This window comes from Rhincodon typus, chromosome 4 (assembly GCF_021869965.1).
Source record: "Rhincodon typus isolate 14 chromosome 4, sRhiTyp1.1, whole genome shotgun sequence".
Taxonomy (NCBI): Eukaryota; Metazoa; Chordata; class Chondrichthyes; order Orectolobiformes; family Rhincodontidae; genus Rhincodon; species Rhincodon typus.
In genome coordinates this window covers 24,815,600-24,828,027 of record NC_063335.1, presented here as the reverse complement: position 1 = coordinate 24,828,027, position 12,428 = coordinate 24,815,600, and the positions used below count along the sequence as shown (strand labels likewise).

The following is a 12,428-nucleotide window of genomic DNA, read 5'->3' as shown; positions in this document are numbered from 1 at the left end:
GCTCGAATCTGGTGGTAGGTGCAAGGCTGCTTAAGTGTCTAAACAAATTGTAGTGAGCCAAGGCAATAGAGGCATTTACAGTTGAGCCCAGAACAACTGACTTGAAGTTGACCATAAGTCAACAATGGGAGGATATGAGAGGATACCTTTTTTTTTTAAAAAGGTGACAAAACAAAGATTTTCAATGGCACTAGGTGTGGAAGCAGGTAATGTTGCAGCCATGTGGTGTTTGGCTGAACAATTTGAGTTTTGTATAACCTGACTTCAGACTAAACTATTGACAGGGGAGGTGATTGGAATCAGGAACAAAGGTGTGGAATTAATGTTGGAAGCCAAAATCGATCCTTCCTGTGTTTAAACTTGAGGAGTTTTCACTCATTCGTGACTTGCCAGCCAGTGCCTTCTACCAGGAAATACAGGTATGTAAAAATTGTGAAGGAGAGTGGCTTTGGCTTTGAATTTCCATCATTTTTTTTTTAAGTCTATGCCCTATCCAGCTGAGATTTGATTTTTTTTCTTCCCATTTGCCTCTGCTTACTAGAAAATTATAGGGATGAGACTGTTCCTGCATTTAGATTTTAATAGACTTTCACAAGTAATCTGAATACAGTGCCACCCCTCTTTGCCCAAACACCACGATTTCTCAAAGTGCACATTAAGACACAAGGATGATTTTTCATTTCAGATTGGTTGCTTGTAATATTTTGATGTGTCAGAATTGGTGTATATGTGCTTGAACAAAGCAATATTTATATAACATGATTTTTTTTTTAGTGTAAGTATTTTTTTTCAAAATGGACTCCCTGCAGTATGGAAACAGGCCCTTCAGCCCAACAAGTCCATTACTGACCTCGGAGCATTGCACCCAGACCCATCCCCCTTCTGCCCCCCATAACGCTCCTATACTACACATCCCTGAACACTATGGGCAATTTAGCATGGCCAATCCACCTCGCCTGCACATCTTTGGACTATGGGAGGAATCCGGAAGAAACCCATGCAGACATGGGGAGAATGTATTATATAATGAAGCCTTAATGTTTTCATGCCTTCAAGGTTGGATTTTCAGGAGTTTTTCTTTTTTTTTTTTTGCTCTGCTTCAGTGTCAAACATGCCTGGTATTTTTAAATTTGGGGTCTAACATTTCTCAAGCTTTAACATGGCATTGCTGCTATATCGTGAATTCAAGCTGCACTTTGAACTAACCCATCCGTTTACATTTGCCCAGCTAGTTGTAAAGTCAGACTCATTACCCTAACTTTCACTCTGAGCAGAGATAGTAGGAATTGCAGATGCTGGAGAATCTGAGATAAGGTGTAGAGCTGGATGAACACAGTATCAGCGGAGCAGGAAGGCTGACGTTTCAGGCCTAGACCCTCCTTCAGATTGCCTAGGCCTGAAACGTCAGCCTTCCTGCTCCTCTGATGCTGCTTGGCCTGCTGGGTTTATCCAGCTCTACACCTTGTTATTTCACTCCGAGCAGCTTGATTCGTAGTACCATTTGCTTATTGTGTAGATTTTCCAGGCAGAGGCATCACTCGAGCTACAGCACCTCAGCTAGGGGGTTCAGGTTGAAGCTGCTACCCAATACATGGCAGAATTTTACTAGCCACTGTAACATTTATTTGTATAGTATTTACATAGCAGTGTCCTTAGCCCTCAGAATTCCTTTTATTCTGAAAACGGCTTCACAGGTCTGACTGTAAAGACATTAAATAATGCATCATTCATAATCAAGTGACAAACAGATCCAGTCTTTCATTTAAATTTCTTTATTTTGAAAGGAGATTAAAGAAGTTTTTGGTGCAGAAGTGTGCTGAAAAACGGAGGGATTGTTACCGTGGTCTGTATCTATTGAGTGGTAAATTCAACTACTGGTACTGACGCTTACTCCAATTGCAAATTGGTCAAATCATTGATTCGTTGACGAGGATATAGTCTCACTGGGTCACTCCAAAAGTTGCACGTCTTCCACGGATAAAAATTCTACAGTAGTTCAACTGAGTCAGAACCCATTTCGCCAGGTATTTTTCAGGTTTGGTTGAACAGTATGAAACAAGTCATACGATAGTGTGAATTAAGTTGGAAAATGACACCTTCCAGACCTCATCACTCCAAAAGTTTAAAACCCAAATCTTATTCAAAAAAAAACTTTATGTATGACTTTGCGTACCAGAAACAGTACCATAAATAGATGCTGTTTAGTGTCTGGAGAGCTAATAAAATGATTAAGCACAACAGAGTTTGAGTACTTGTGTGTAAACGTCCAGTGTTGTTTTATTTCATGAAATTTCTGACTTGTCTAATTTTTGGTTCCTGTACATGCACCCACCCATCTCTTGTAATTTATTTGGGAAATTTGAATGTTAATCATTTTTCTTGGCTCTTCTTAATTCAATTCTTGAGTATTTTCACAATGTTGCACTGTTACCAAGCTTCTGCGTTAATTATCAGTACCGATTTAGTATTTTATTTGCAGCATTTAATGTTAAGGGTCCAATTCAATGTAGTGCTTTATTATCAGATACTAAAAATATATTTCTGCTGATTTCAATACTCTTGATCTTGCTTTCAAGAGTCCCTCCAACTAATAACATTACGTAGGCTAAACATCTCTGAGTAACACTAATCTCTTTCAATCTACCCTCTTCAATTCTCTTGCCTAACTTTAAAAATTTTGACTATTTGTGTAACTGCAGATTACAAGAAAGCCCTTAGTTTTCTGTCCCCAGTATTCCATTTTTGATTATGAATTTTTAATGTTCGCTTTGGCAAGCTATATTTGCTTTAGTAATTATTCTCAATTTTCCTCCCCTTAAATGTGAATGTTACTTAATGTTGTAATTGGGTGTAGGGAATCAATTGTGTGATACTGGATACGTTGCAAAGCTTTTATTGTCAGAAGCAGATGATGACATTTGAAAATGGCTACACCAGTTCCAGCATTTTGATTTTGTACTGGGCATGCGAGTTGACACTCTTTGGGAGGGATTTTTCAAGGTTTAAAAGGCTGACTTGTATGTTGCCATATATAGTAGTTTGGGTATACTCAGTGCCCTCCTGATTGTGATCGTGATTGTGACTGGTACTAGTCATCCTTCATGTAATTGGATGCCAAGGGAAAGTTTGAGCTGAAAAGCAAATGCTCTTTACATGCAAGTAGCCTTTTAATTCACTTGTTTTTCAATGTTTCCAACCAATATTAGGAAAAAAAAATCTATTTCCTTTTCTGTGCGTGGTTGGCATTAATCTATATATTATTCTGAAGAATATCAGGCACCTGTTTATCTTAACTAATTGGAAATGCTTTTCCTCATTAGTAACCATTTATGAAAAATGTGTTCATCACTAAGGTATAGATTAAGTTAGTCCCTCTTCTGTTTGGAAGGCTGCAAATAATCAAAATTCATGAAAATGAAGAAAATCATGCTAGTTTCTCATTATGACACCCAGGCAAAATATTCTAAGTGGATTCAAAATCAAATATCCATTTGTCCAGCTCATAGAAGCTACACAACATGCCTACTTGCTTTGATTTTCATTTGTTTAAATCTGTGCTTTATCTTGCTTTAAACTTTAGCCAATTCCATAGCCATTGTGGCATAGAAAGGGGTCATTTAGTGCTTCAACTTTTGTACCAGCTCCATAAAGCAATTCCTTCAGTTCCATGTTGCTCTATCCAACACCATAGCCTTGCACGTTTATTTCCTTCAAATGCCTGTCCAATTTCTTTGATCATCATTAGTCTCCATTTCTACCACTTCTTTGCAGGCAGAGAGTTCCAGGCCCTACTGTTCACTTAGTTTTTTTTTAAAATTTCCTTCACATCCACCCTACATATCTTGCTGAAAAATGATTCCCATATTCTTGCATTGCCAACGAATGGGGAACAAATTACCTTTGTCTGTTTTACCTAAAACTGTCATTTAATCTTGTGTATCGGTGTTTGATCACCCTTTAACATTCTATGGAGATCATATCCAGTTTCTTTAACTTGTAGCTAAATCAAGGGTTCATTTGATCATATGTGGCATCAAAGAACCCAAGGAAAAACTGGAGTCAGTGGGAGATGGGGGAAATCTCTCCATTGATTGGAGTCCTGCCAAGTGGAGAGGAAGATTGTGCTCGTTGGAGGTCAGTTATCTCGGCTCCAAGACCTCTTTCCTTGGGAATTCCTCAAGGTAGTACTCTTGGCTTGACCATCTCAGGTGCATGATAAGGTCAAAAGTGGGGGTGTTTGCCATTGAGTGGAGAATGTTCAGCACCATTCACAGCTCCTCATACTGAAACTGTCAATATTCAGCAAGATCTCCTTAATGAGGAGGAGGTATCGGATGATTTAGAGGGTATAAAGATGCATAAATCCCCAGGGACTGATGAGATGTACTCCGATTGCTATGGGAGGAAAGGGAAGAAATTGCTAGGACCCTGTTAATAGTTAATACATCACTGGCCACAGGAGAAGTGCCGGATGATTGGAGGATAGCTAATGTGTTTCCTTTGTTCAATACAATATAATTACTAACTAGTCTTTAGAAATTTATTGGAAAAAATTGAGGGGCAGGATAGTCAGCATAGATTTGTTAGAGGGAGATCCTGTCTAAATCAATTAAATTGAAATTTTTGAAAAGGTGCCTCAAAATTGTTGAGTGTTGTGCAGTAATTGTTTACATGAACTTCAGTAAGGCCTTGGACAAGGTTCCATGCAGAAGGCTGCTCCAAAAGGTGAGAGCCGATGGGATCCAAGGCAAGTTGGCAAACGAAATTGAAAATGGCCTTGAAAATAGGTTCAGACTAGAGAGCTGAGTTTTATGGTGAAAGTGAATGGTAAAAATATGGAATATGCTCGCTGAGAGGGTACTGTCTCAACAACATTTAATAAGCATCTGGATAAGTATTTAAAATGCCAGGTATAGTAGACAATGGACCAAGTGTAAATAAATGGGATTAGTATAGTTTGGCAATTGTTGGTCAGCATAGATATGGTGGGCCAAAATGCCTGTTTTTATACTGCATAACTCTTTTGACTTGGACAGTATCCAGTTTTGGGGTGATAAGTGGCAAGTAACATTCATGCCAGGAATGATCATCTCCAACAAACGAGAATCTAACCATCGCTCCTTGACATTCAGTAACATTACTATCACTGAATCTCCTACAATCAACATCCTGAGGGTTGCTATTGACCAGAAACTCAACTGGACTGGCCATACAAATACCTGGCTGCAAGAGCAGCTCTGAGATTAGCCGTCTTGCAGTGGGTAACTCATTACCTGACTTTCCAAAGCTGTCCTCCATCTACAAACCACAAGTCAATAGAGTGATGGAATACTCCTCACTTAACTGGATTAGTGCAACACATACGACACTTGAAGATTGACACCAAGAGGGTGTGCTCGATTAGCACCGTTTCCACAAACATCCACTCCACCTCCTACCACCAATGGTCAGTAGCAGCACTAAAGATCTAAAAGATGCATTGCAGAAATTCACCAAAGCTCCTTAGACAGTGTCCTCCAAACCCACATCCACTACCATTTAGAAGGGCTTGGAATGGAAAATGCATGGGAATAAGTTCTTGTCTAAGCCACTCACCATCCTGCCTTGGAAATATTGCTATTTCTTCAGTGTTGCTATCAAAATTCTTAATGCATTGAGTCCACCTGTAGCAAATGGACTGCAGCAGCTCAAGAGGGCAGGTTACCACCACCTTTTTTGCTAGCCCAGCCAGTGGTGCTGATTATTGCATGAATGAATATTGGGAGGGCGAGGGGGAAACACATTCCCTCACTCCTGAAACCATTGAGATAAATCTCTATATCTCCAAGAACCCTTCTGTGGTTACCATAAACACACACAATTGTAGTGACCTACCCAAAGCTTTATAAATGTTCAACATTAGCTTCCCTACTTCTTTATGAATTTCATGATCTCTTAAGCTTTGCTAACTACTGGCAAAACCTTCTATCTTCAAAGATTCATGACTGTGAACTGCCAGTTTCTTTTTGTCCTTGTGCACTCTTTAGAACTTTGACATTTAAGTAAATATTGCCTCTCCCTTTTCTCTTCTGCCAAAATGCATTTCTCTATTAAACTTCTGCCCATTTTCTCCTATTGCAGTCAGCTGGGTGGTATCATCACTGTTTGTCATCCCATACAATTAGAAGTGTAAGTGAACTTTGAAATTTTTTTTCTGTATTTCAATATCCAAGTCATTTATGATAAAGCATTTACAATATTAGCATGTACCATTGTCTGGTTGTCTACAAAGTGGCCACTTAAGAGTTGATTTGACCTTAAGGCAATTTTTATCCACATTGGCACTGACTATTTTATTCCATAAGCCTGCATTCTGTCTAACATTTTCTTCTGTTTTACATGACTAACCTTTTGCATGATACTTCATCATTTTCCTAAAATCTAGGCACATGACATTCCTTTAAATATTCTGTTATTTCAAAAAGTTCAGGTTAGATTATTCCAACGTGATCGGCTATTTATTATGATTAAGCATTCTGTACCAGTCTTAGACAACTGAGTGCTCTGCTTTGTTCTGAATGTATATAATGCCCAGTCTTTAATTTTAAGCCACATTTCTATTATTGCCTTTGTATCATATTCCCAAATGGTTATTTGTGCTTGTAGTTTACTAACCATATTCACTTGTGTTTTGCAATACTCTCTTTGCATTTCTTGTAGCATTTAATCTGCCCCTTCTCCAGTATTATTCAATAGTATCTCCTTTTATGCATCATTCCTTTTTGTTTTAAAAAAAAAACTTCCATGTTTTGATGCCTATCCCCTGCCAATTTACCTTAAACTCACCCCAACCACTGGATAGAACCTACCTGCAAGAGCCTGTTAATGTGCAGCCATCCCTGTTGAATAGAAGTGCCCTAGAACAGTATCAATGTCCCAAGAATTTGAAGCCCTTTCTCCTTCACCGTGCCTTAACCACATATTCATCCTCCTCATCTCCCGTCAGTTATGACTTTTAATCTAAGCAATCCAATTCCAGAAATGTTGCTGTATAGTTTTGGTTTGCTTCTAGCAACAGTACAAATTGAGTGCAATAATCAGGCTTAGATCACCTTTTAAATAATATCCTCTCCTTTTTTATAGGAAGGGAAACACCATCTTCTTTCCCCCTAATGAAGCTTTAACTTTCCCCTTATGAATGAAGATGGTATTGAAAACAAAATCTCATTTGGAGATGGTAAGAACTGCAGATGCTGGAGTCAGATAAGCGCAGAGCAGGAGGAATACAGCAGGCCAGGCAGCATCAGAGGAGTAGGAAAGCTGATGTTTTGGGTTGGGACCCTTTCTCATAAATGGAGGAGGGGGAAGGGAATCTCTGAAATAAATAGAGAGAGGATGGGTGGGCCTGGGGAAGGTAGGTGGGATGGTGATAGGTGAGTTGCAGGTAGACAGTGGTGGGGATTGGTCAGTGAGCTGGGTGGAGTGGATAGGTGGGAGAGAAGATGGACAAGTTGTGTCAAGTCAAGGAGGCAGGGATGAGAGGGAGGGTTGGTCATGGGATATGGTTGGGGAGATTTTGAAACTGGTAAAGTCCATATTGAGACATCAGAACATAAGAACTAGGAGCAGGAGTAGGCCGTCTGGCCCTTCGAGCCTGCTCCGCCATTCAATAAGATCATGGCTGATCTTTTCCTGGACTCAGATCCACTTACCCGCATTCTCACCGTATCCCTTAATGCCTTTATTGTTCAAAAAAAATCTACCTTTTTTTTTAGAAACGTTTACTGAAGTAGCGTCAACTACTTCACTGGGCAAGGAATTCCATAGATTAACAACCCTCTGGGTGAAGAAATTCCTTCTCAATGCAGTCCTAAATCTGCTCCCTCTAATCTTGAGGCTATGCCCTCTTGTCCTAGCTTCACCTGCCAGTGGTAACATCCTATCTACTTCTATCTTATCTATTCCCTTCATAATTTTATATGTTTCTATAAGATCCCCCCTCAATCTTCTGAATTCCAATGAATATAATCCCAATCTACTCAGTCTCTCCTCATAAGCCAACCCCTTCAACTCCGGAATCAACCTAGTGAACCTCCTTTGCACCCCCTCCAGTGCCAATACATCCTTTCTCGAGTAAGGAGACCAAAACTGCACACAGTACTCCAGGTGTGGCCTCACCAGCACCTTGTACAGCTGCAACATAACCTCTCTGCTTTTAATTTCAATCCCTTTAGCAATGAAGGACAAAATTCCGTTTGCCTTCCTAAATACTTGTTGTACCTGCAGACCTACCTTCTGTGATTCATGCACAAGGACACCCGGTCCCTCTGCATAGCAGCATGCTGCAACTTTTTACCATTTAAGAAGTAATCCTTTTTACTATTATTCCTACCAAAATGTATGACTTCACATTTATTTACATTGTATTCCATCTGCCAGACCTTTGCCCACTCACTCAATGTATCTACGTTCCTCTGCAAAGTTTCACAGTCCTCTGCACACTTTGTTCTGCCACTCACCTTAGTGTCATCTGCAAACTTTGACACCCTACACGTGGTCCCCAACTCCAAATCATCTATATAAATTGTAAATAATTGTGGTCCCAACACCGATCCCTGAGGCACACCACTAGTCACTGACTGCCAGCTAGAATAGCACTCATTTATCCCCACTCTTTGCTTCCTGTCAGTCAACCAATCCTCTATCCATGCTAATACTTTACCCTTAATGCCATGCATCCTTATCTTATGCAGTAGCCTCTTGTGCGGCACCTTGTCGAAGGCCTTTTGGAAATCTAGGTACACCACATCCACTGGGTCCCCATTGTCCACCTTGCTCGTAATGTCTTCATAGAATTCCAAAAGATTTGTCAAGCATGACCTGCCCTTCATGAACCCATGCTGCGTCTGCCCAATGGGACAATTTCTATCAAGATGCCTTGCTAATTCTTCCTTGATAATAGACTCAAGCATCTTCCTCACTACAGAGGTTAAGCTAACCGGTCTATAATTCCCCATCTTTTGTCTACTTCCCTTTTTAAACAGTGGCGTCACATTTGCTGTTTTCCAATCTGCTGGGACTGCCCCATAGTCCAGCAAATTTTGGAAAATTACCGCCAGTGCACCTGCTATTTCTCCCGCCATCTCTTTTAGTACCCGGGGATGCATTCCATCAGGGCCAGGAGACTTATCAATCCTCAGCTCCATTAGCTTGCCCAACACTACCTCTTCCGTAATAATGATTGTTTCCAGATCCTCACCTACCTTCGTCTCTTTGTCAATTACTGGCATGTTATTAGTGTCCTCCACTGTGAAGACCGATACAAAATACCTGTTCAATGCCTTGGCCATTTCGTCATATCCCGTAACTAAATTCCCCTTCTCATGCTGTAAAGGGCCAATGTTTACTTTAGCCACCTTTTTTTTTTGTTTTTCGAGACCATTGAGTTATAGGCTCCCAAGGCAGAATGAGGTGCTGCTCCTCCAGTTTCCGGATGGTGTCATTGTGACACTGGAGGAGGCCCAGGATGGACATTTTGTCCAGGGAGTGGGAGGGGGAGTTGAAATGGTTCACAATGGGAAGCTGTTGTCGTTTGCCGCGAACAGAGCGCAGGCGCTGTACACAGTGGTCTCCGTGCCTCCATTTGGTCGCACCGATGTAGAGCAGGCCACATCGGGAGCAGCAGATGCAGTAGACCACGTTGACAGAGGTTCACCTGCACATCCATCTGATGTGGAAGGTTTGTTTGGTGCTTTGGATGGAGGTGAGGGGGTGGTGTAGGGGCAGGTGTTGCACTTCCTGCGGTTGCAGGGAAGGGTGGTGGGCTAGTGGGGAGCGTGGAATGAACGAGGGAGTCACGGAGAGAGTAGTCCCTACAGAAGGCAGATAAGGGTGGGGAGGGAAATTTATCTTTGATTGTGGGGTCGGATTGCAGGTAGTGGAAGTGATGGAGAATGATACGTTGAATACGGAGGTTAGTGGGATGATATGTGAGGACAAGGGGGATTCTGTCTTTGTTTTTGTTGGAGATGTTGAACTTGAGAGGCTAGGGACTGCGGCATAACAGCTGAATCATTTTGTATAATAGCTACATTTCTGATATGAACTCCCTTTTAACTGGGCTCGGTAACTCCTCTTAACAGCAACCACTCTTTTCCCTAATGAACCATTACATCAATTGGAATAAATTGTTCATTCATTTATGTAGTGAATTGTTTGGAATTGTCTCCCTTTTCTGATGGGTGCCAGCTTTGCATCAGAAGAACCAAGACAAAACCCAAGAGTCCATATTATAAAATAGTTGTTTTTCCTTTAATGCAGCTTTCATTTACATAATTAATGTCAACTTCCATCCTCCCCCCACCCTAGGCTGTAGGAAATTGCTGTATATGTTTCCTGTGCTTGGTATTTCAGTGATTCTGCAGTTTTTAGGTGAAATGAATACTCAGTAAAATTGAAAAGGAGAAACGAGTTTTTGCTTCATTTTTGTTCAGCAAAGGCTTTTTTTAAAATCAGTAATGCAGAGCAACAGATTAGTGTCATACAAGTTTTCTAGCTGGTGGCTTTTTGTAGTTCAAGTCTGAAACTATTTGCTACATGTTGGGCATCAAATTCGAGGAATATTCAAACATGATTTGAATAGCTCCAGAAAACTGTAGCAGTTATTTTCTTTTATTGTCAAAGGACAATTGTCATTTAAATTACTGTCCTTGGGATTCTATAATTCTGTGATAGCCTCTCGAGTCCGCACCAACCGTTCGAGAAATGTTCACCACCATCCCTGCGACCTCACATTCACTGCAGCTAACTCAACTAGCCTACACCTCCCCGGACACTATGGAAAAATTTATCATGGCCAATCCACCCAACCTGCGCATTTGAACTGGTGGGAGGAAATGGGAGCATCCAGTGGAAACCCACATGAATACAGAACATGAAAACTCTGCACGAACAGTCACTCAAGGTTCGAATTGAACCTCGGTCCCTGGCACTGAGACAGCAGTACCAACCACTGTGCCACCTGTATTCATGGTCACACGTTCCAAGTTTTAACGGATTCTCTTGAACTCTTTTTTGGGTGGAAACACTGTCTAATTTACAAATAGTTCCTGGTTTATAGAGTAGATCTTAAAATAAAATAACTTTTGGCTTTTCCTTTTTATTAGACTGCCAAGGCGTTTCTTCCCAAGATGCTGGAAATGAACCATGGGCACATTGTGACAGTGGCAAGTTCCCTAGGGTTGTTCAGCACCGCTGGCGTAGAGGTTAGTAGCTTAAACTATCACCTTGGAGAAAAATAAACATTTCTCCATTTAAGAAACAAGTAACACATTGAAATGTCTGAATTCCAAAGGAGTCATTCCAGTAACCAAAATTATGGTGGTGTGCAATGCATTTATGTCCTTTCATATTTGTAAATTTTCAAATCAAAGTATACTGTACATGTAAATTTCCATCATTGTGAACAGCTGGTCTTAAATTGCTCTACAGTGTACAACAGAAACTATAATATACACACACTGAGGGGCCAAATGAGAGGATGATGGCACCAGTGAAGAGGAAAAAAAAATTGAAGAATTTTGCATGAGCTGTTTTTTTTCAATGTTTTCCTTTTGCATTTCAATGCTTTGTGTAGTCATGTGCTATTCAGTTATTAATTTTGGAACTTGTATTACCTACCCTTAGAAGGTTGAATCTTCCTTGGCTATCTAGTGTTCAGCATAGAAACTGTACACCTTAACTCCTGTCTGTTTCTTTCCTTCACTTGTGATTCCTACTGAATTTCTGAAAGTAGTTTGGCAAGCAATATTTATCTAATAACATTTAATGCTCCACCCATCTCCGATGTTATAATTTGATTTCACTTTTTCAATTTCCCCCTCTTAGTGTTGGGCCCCTTTTTATAGCTGGTCAGCTGTTCCCTTGTTTATATGTACACTGCTCTAACCCCATTTACAATGTTGGTGCGATCATACTCCAATTAAAATAAATTTGCTCAGCCAAACAGAAGAATATTGACAGTGGCCTTCGAATGTGTTGACAGCAAGCTCATTTACATGCATGCCCTGTCTTCATGTTCTTTTTTTTTTCTTTCTCTTTTTCTTTGTCTCAAAAATATATAGCTACCTTGAGTTTCACTACCATTTCATGACTAAAGCTATGCATTTCCTTGAATTTTTGTACCTCCTAGACAAAGACATCAAAGAGCCTGGTCTAGTTAAGATACAAGAGGGCCAGAGACTAAACTATTCTTTTGTCTTTCATTAAATGCACCTTGTGTTCATGTAGTTAACTTCTGTAGTGTACAAGATGCATGTGGATTTTGCAAACTACATAGTTGATAGTAGCTATTTTTATTGTGTATAGTTTTTAAAATTTTAATGAGGCTGGAGCATTACCTGAACATTATCAACCTAAAATCTTAAGATAACAAATTTTGTATGTTTGTG

General features: G+C 40.2%; 1 protein-coding gene across 1 annotated transcript in view; it reads left to right on the top strand.

The window, feature by feature from the left end:
* rdh10a (retinol dehydrogenase 10a) overlaps window positions 1-12,428 on the top strand; it is a 66,829-nt gene that overhangs the window by 34,664 nt on the left and 19,737 nt on the right. Inside the window, exon 2 of the mRNA XM_048596308.1 lies at window positions 11,145-11,243. Within this exon, the coding sequence (XP_048452265.1) occupies window positions 11,145-11,243 (99 nt within the window). The remainder of the gene's footprint in view (window positions 1-11,144; window positions 11,244-12,428) is intronic.